General features: G+C 39.4%; 1 protein-coding gene across 1 annotated transcript; it reads right to left on the bottom strand.

The window, feature by feature from the left end:
- Nucleotides 1-2,598: 2,598 nt before the first annotated feature.
- LOC117496914 (beta-microseminoprotein J1-like) lies at nucleotides 2,599-3,733 on the bottom strand. The gene is made up of 4 exons (XM_034148767.1): nucleotides 3,637-3,733; nucleotides 3,164-3,245; nucleotides 2,966-3,071; nucleotides 2,599-2,879 (listed from the first exon to the last, which is right to left on the bottom strand). The coding sequence occupies exons 1-4, from the start codon at nucleotides 3,637-3,639 to the stop codon at nucleotides 2,750-2,752; spliced, it is 321 nt and encodes a 106-aa protein (XP_034004658.1). The 5' UTR covers nucleotides 3,640-3,733; the 3' UTR covers nucleotides 2,599-2,749.
- Between the last annotated feature and the right edge of the window lie 457 nt (nucleotides 3,734-4,190).

Raw genomic sequence — 4,190 nt, 5'->3', positions numbered from 1 at the left:
TCCACTTCGGTAGGCATCATGGCGCAGTTTCCACAAGTGCACCTAAATAACAACAGTTGTAGATACAGTTCGGTTAGTTAGCGTATAACATATACGGCTGTACCGACGCCATTGTAAAACTGATGTTCCGCTCAGAGCCGAAAAAAGCACTGTGTTAGACATGGGGGGAGCCTATCTGGTGGTTGACTAATCAGAACAGAGTGGCCGAGCTGACCAATCGGAGCACACTGGGCTCACAGGGAGGGGGGGGCAGGAGCTCCAACAAGCCGTTTAGGACAGAGAGTGAATACACATAGGCCTACTATACAGAGATGCTGTATGAGAAACCAATGTGAGTTTGGAAAATTGCACAGTATAAATCTATTTTAGTATACCTCAACAATGGAATTATCATCAGTAGAAATGGCCATGACATGGGACCTTTAAAGGTGGGGTAGGTCATTTTGGAGAAACCAGCTCGAGTGCGCTAGAATTTGAAAATACTGAGTAGGGCGACAGGACGCTTGTCGACGGCAAAACATCTATCGACATTTATCGACATCTATCGACATCTATCGACGGCCGAAATCGGCTTAGTGTGTCAGGGGCTTTAAATGTAACCTAGCTGCTGCTGGCCACGCCCCTTTAGAGCTGCTGCTGGCCACGCCCCTTTCCGCATGCAAGCAGTAAGCTCTCTGAAGAGAAGAGTGTCTACTCTACTGACAGAGACTCAGCTAAATGCTGCCGTGGTGACACGCCATATTATGTTTCAAACCACATCAAGCATTATTTCTGAAACGTTGCCAGGAGTTCAATGTAAAGCCAGTCCACATTTCAGTAATAACGTCAAGACCGCAGCAATCAGCTCCGTTGTACCCCCGTTTTAGAGATGTGGGTAAGGAGGAAAAGAGAGAGGGTTGTATTTTCTGACACTTTGTGAGTCTCCTTACACACCGGGGACACATATTTATATATAAAATACATTAAAAAGTGCCTTTTGCATAATAGGTACCTTTTAAAATAAATGTGACTACAAATTGTGCCACTACACCGTGCTGTGATATTTTAAAACAACTGGAATGAAGTTCAGCACAAGTCCTATCAGGAAAAGTGTCTCGTACTCTCTCATTCACAATGTCTCCCTCACTCACTCGCCCTTTCATTCAATAAGCACATGTGTTTCTCTCCCTCAGCTAAACCAGTCAGACTTGCCTCATCTCCCACAAGCCAATCCCAGCGCATCCGGCAAACTTTTAAATCTGCTCTCTTCTCCCCTGTCTGCTGTCATTTCAGGTGAATTGATGCAGCCCTCCTCCACCCCGTTAACCTCCAGTTCATCAGATCCAGGGCCCAGGTCAAGCCCAGAAGCCCCCCCATCACTCAAGATCTTCAATGTTCCCTCCAGCTCCTCACCACCACCAGTGTCTATACCCAGGGGGGGTTCACCTTTCCTAGTCGGCTTCTCCTCCCATCTAAATCCATCACATTAAGATGGGGTCTAATCGCCAAAGATTATATATTTTACACTTCGTACACATAAATAAATAGGTTTACGAGCAAATGTTGGTGAGTTGAATATTTAAATTAAGCTTTAAACATCACGTTTCTTTGTATAAACACTCATTCACAAGCTGAGTTCATTTTCAGAAGTGTTTTTGTTTCAAATGTGTAACTTGTATTTTTCCTCAATTACATGTGTTGTCCTTTTCTGGCACTATAGTGAGTTTTTGATATTGCTGTATTGAAGAATGCCTGTGTTTTATTTTTTGGTGCGTGCGTTTACATATTCAACATATGTTGTTTCATGACTAAGAAACATCCTTCCACATTGAACATTTGACAGTAAAGGCAGAGCACAGATCAGCCCAGCTACAGCGTATTAGTTCTTCCTCGAGACAAAAAAAATCCCAAAGATTGTCCCAGTTTCTAAGGTCAGGTTAATATATTTCAATCTCTCAATCAAACAATACTCCTGCCAGAGAGGAATTACATATGCATGTCTCTCTGTGCTTTCCCCAATAAATAACAACATACTTTTGCCCCACTGCATCACTACAATACTGCGCCATAAATTGGACACAGTAGATCTTTGTTTAATAGATATGATACGTTCACTTGATATGATTCATTATATAAACTTTAGTCATTTTGACAACAATGACATGGCATTTATACCATAAAATGATTCATTAATATCTATTCATCACTTTTATTTACTCGTAAACATCACATTTTATAACAACTACCTTTACCTCCATGATTTAGGCTATATTTTAACCTTTAACCCACAAAAACAGCTACCAACAAACAGAATTGTACTCTGAAATCAACTCACCATAGTGGCAGTCAAACTTGTCCCGTTTGAATAGTGGTCAGGAGAGATGTTAGAAACTAAACTGTGTTTTGAATGCTGTTGACTTTTATAATGTGTGTCTGCAGGGACCTTTGAAACCGAATTAGAGGAGGATGGTCATCGTTCGAAGAAGCCACCGGTCTTAGTGTTTGTTTGAACCCAGCAAATAAATACTGGAACATACAGAGTAAAGGTTATAATTCAGATTAGATTTAGGATTTGCTTCTTTCTGAAACAAATGTGCAAAAACAGACAATAAGGAAATAATTTTTGTATTAACTTTTATTCGTTTTATTCTTGTTCGTCTTTACAACAAAAACAGGCAGTGAGTTCTGTTGAGAAGCCAGAGAGGGATTACATCTGCATGTCTCTCCCTCCTCCCCCTAAGAAATCACATCAGACTTTCACACCACTGCATCACTTCGCTACTCCGCCATAAATTGGACACAGTTGAGTCGGGTCGTTCCTCTTGTGCACTATGAATTCACAAGCCACAGAGTCGAAAACTGACACACAGTCTGAATCAAACAGTCTGGGGGTTGAAAACCTGCAAAGACACAGTCAACAGTGGAATATGTAACTACAAAAGTCAAATATAAATACTATCTGAAATAATTTGGCATGTGTACTTACGCAGTGCAACATCCAGTGCAGCTACAGTCGAAACATTCACTGTTTCTCCATGAAGATCCAATTGGATGCCAGGTATTATCACTGAGGTCCTGACAATGGGTCATGCCTATTTGTGGAAAGGAAACGTTTTACACATTTTAAAACAGTTTTGTATTTACTATATATATTCTGTGAGTGTGTGTTTTTCTCTTCTTTTACCTGGTTGTAAGGCCCTAGCGTAACATGAAGCATCTGATCGCGACGCCAAAGCACAAAACAGCAAAGCCAGAGCCAAATATTTCTTCACAGGGAAAAAAGGAACAACGATTTACCATTTGATATCAGCATACTGAATCCACATAATGTATCCTAGCAAGCATTTGGCAAAAATCAGCCAAAAACTTTGGGTAGGTATAGTGTGTTAATATATTCTTTGTTGAATATACAATTCATTTGATATGAGTCATTCTGTAAAATGCTCCCATTTTGATAACCCACAACTTGAGGTCCATGCCACAAAATGATACAAACCCAATGATATCACTTTTATTCAGTAGAAAATATATTTTTTTTTAACATAAAATGTCTTTACCTCCATTATTACCGCTTTACCTTGTTCCATCAGCACAGAAAAACAGCTACAAATAACATCTGTAACCAGAATTTCAGATTGAGTACTAAAATCCACTCACCATGGTGGCAGTTGAAGTTGTCCGGTCTGAATTGTGTTCAGGTAAGAGGAGAAAAGTTAAAATGTGTGTTTGCTTGTATTCTCTGTCTTTTAAACTGTGATCTGCAGAGACCTTTGGAATTAAATAAGAGAGGTTACTGGAGGTCACCACTGTCTGTAGTTAACCCAACAGAAAAAAACACATAGTGACCGTCATTTTCCTGAAAGCCTTGTTAATTTTAAGATTTGACAATCCTAGTTCTTTGTTAACAACTTATTTTACTTGAAGAGGGGAAATATCTAAATTGTTTGGTGGCATTGGGGAAGACGTGTACAACATATTTAAGGGGACAAATGTGATACAAATTCAAATACACAGTTTTTTTACTCATATTATTCATGATTTATGGTGGAGAAATATATATGTGGTTAATGACATAAGCAAAGACAGGTTAGTGGAATATTCAAGTTAAGCTTGAACATCATGTTGCTTTGTATAAACTTTAAAAAATGTTATATTTTCTACTGAATAAAAGTGATATCATTGGGTTTTGTATCATTTTGTGGCATGGACCT

Source organism: Trematomus bernacchii, unplaced genomic scaffold (genome assembly GCF_902827165.1).
Source record: "Trematomus bernacchii unplaced genomic scaffold, fTreBer1.1, whole genome shotgun sequence".
NCBI classification, from domain to species: domain Eukaryota; kingdom Metazoa; phylum Chordata; class Actinopteri; order Perciformes; family Nototheniidae; genus Trematomus; species Trematomus bernacchii.
Note: the sequence above shows the minus strand (reverse complement) of the source record. Positions and strands in the feature narration are given on the sequence as shown.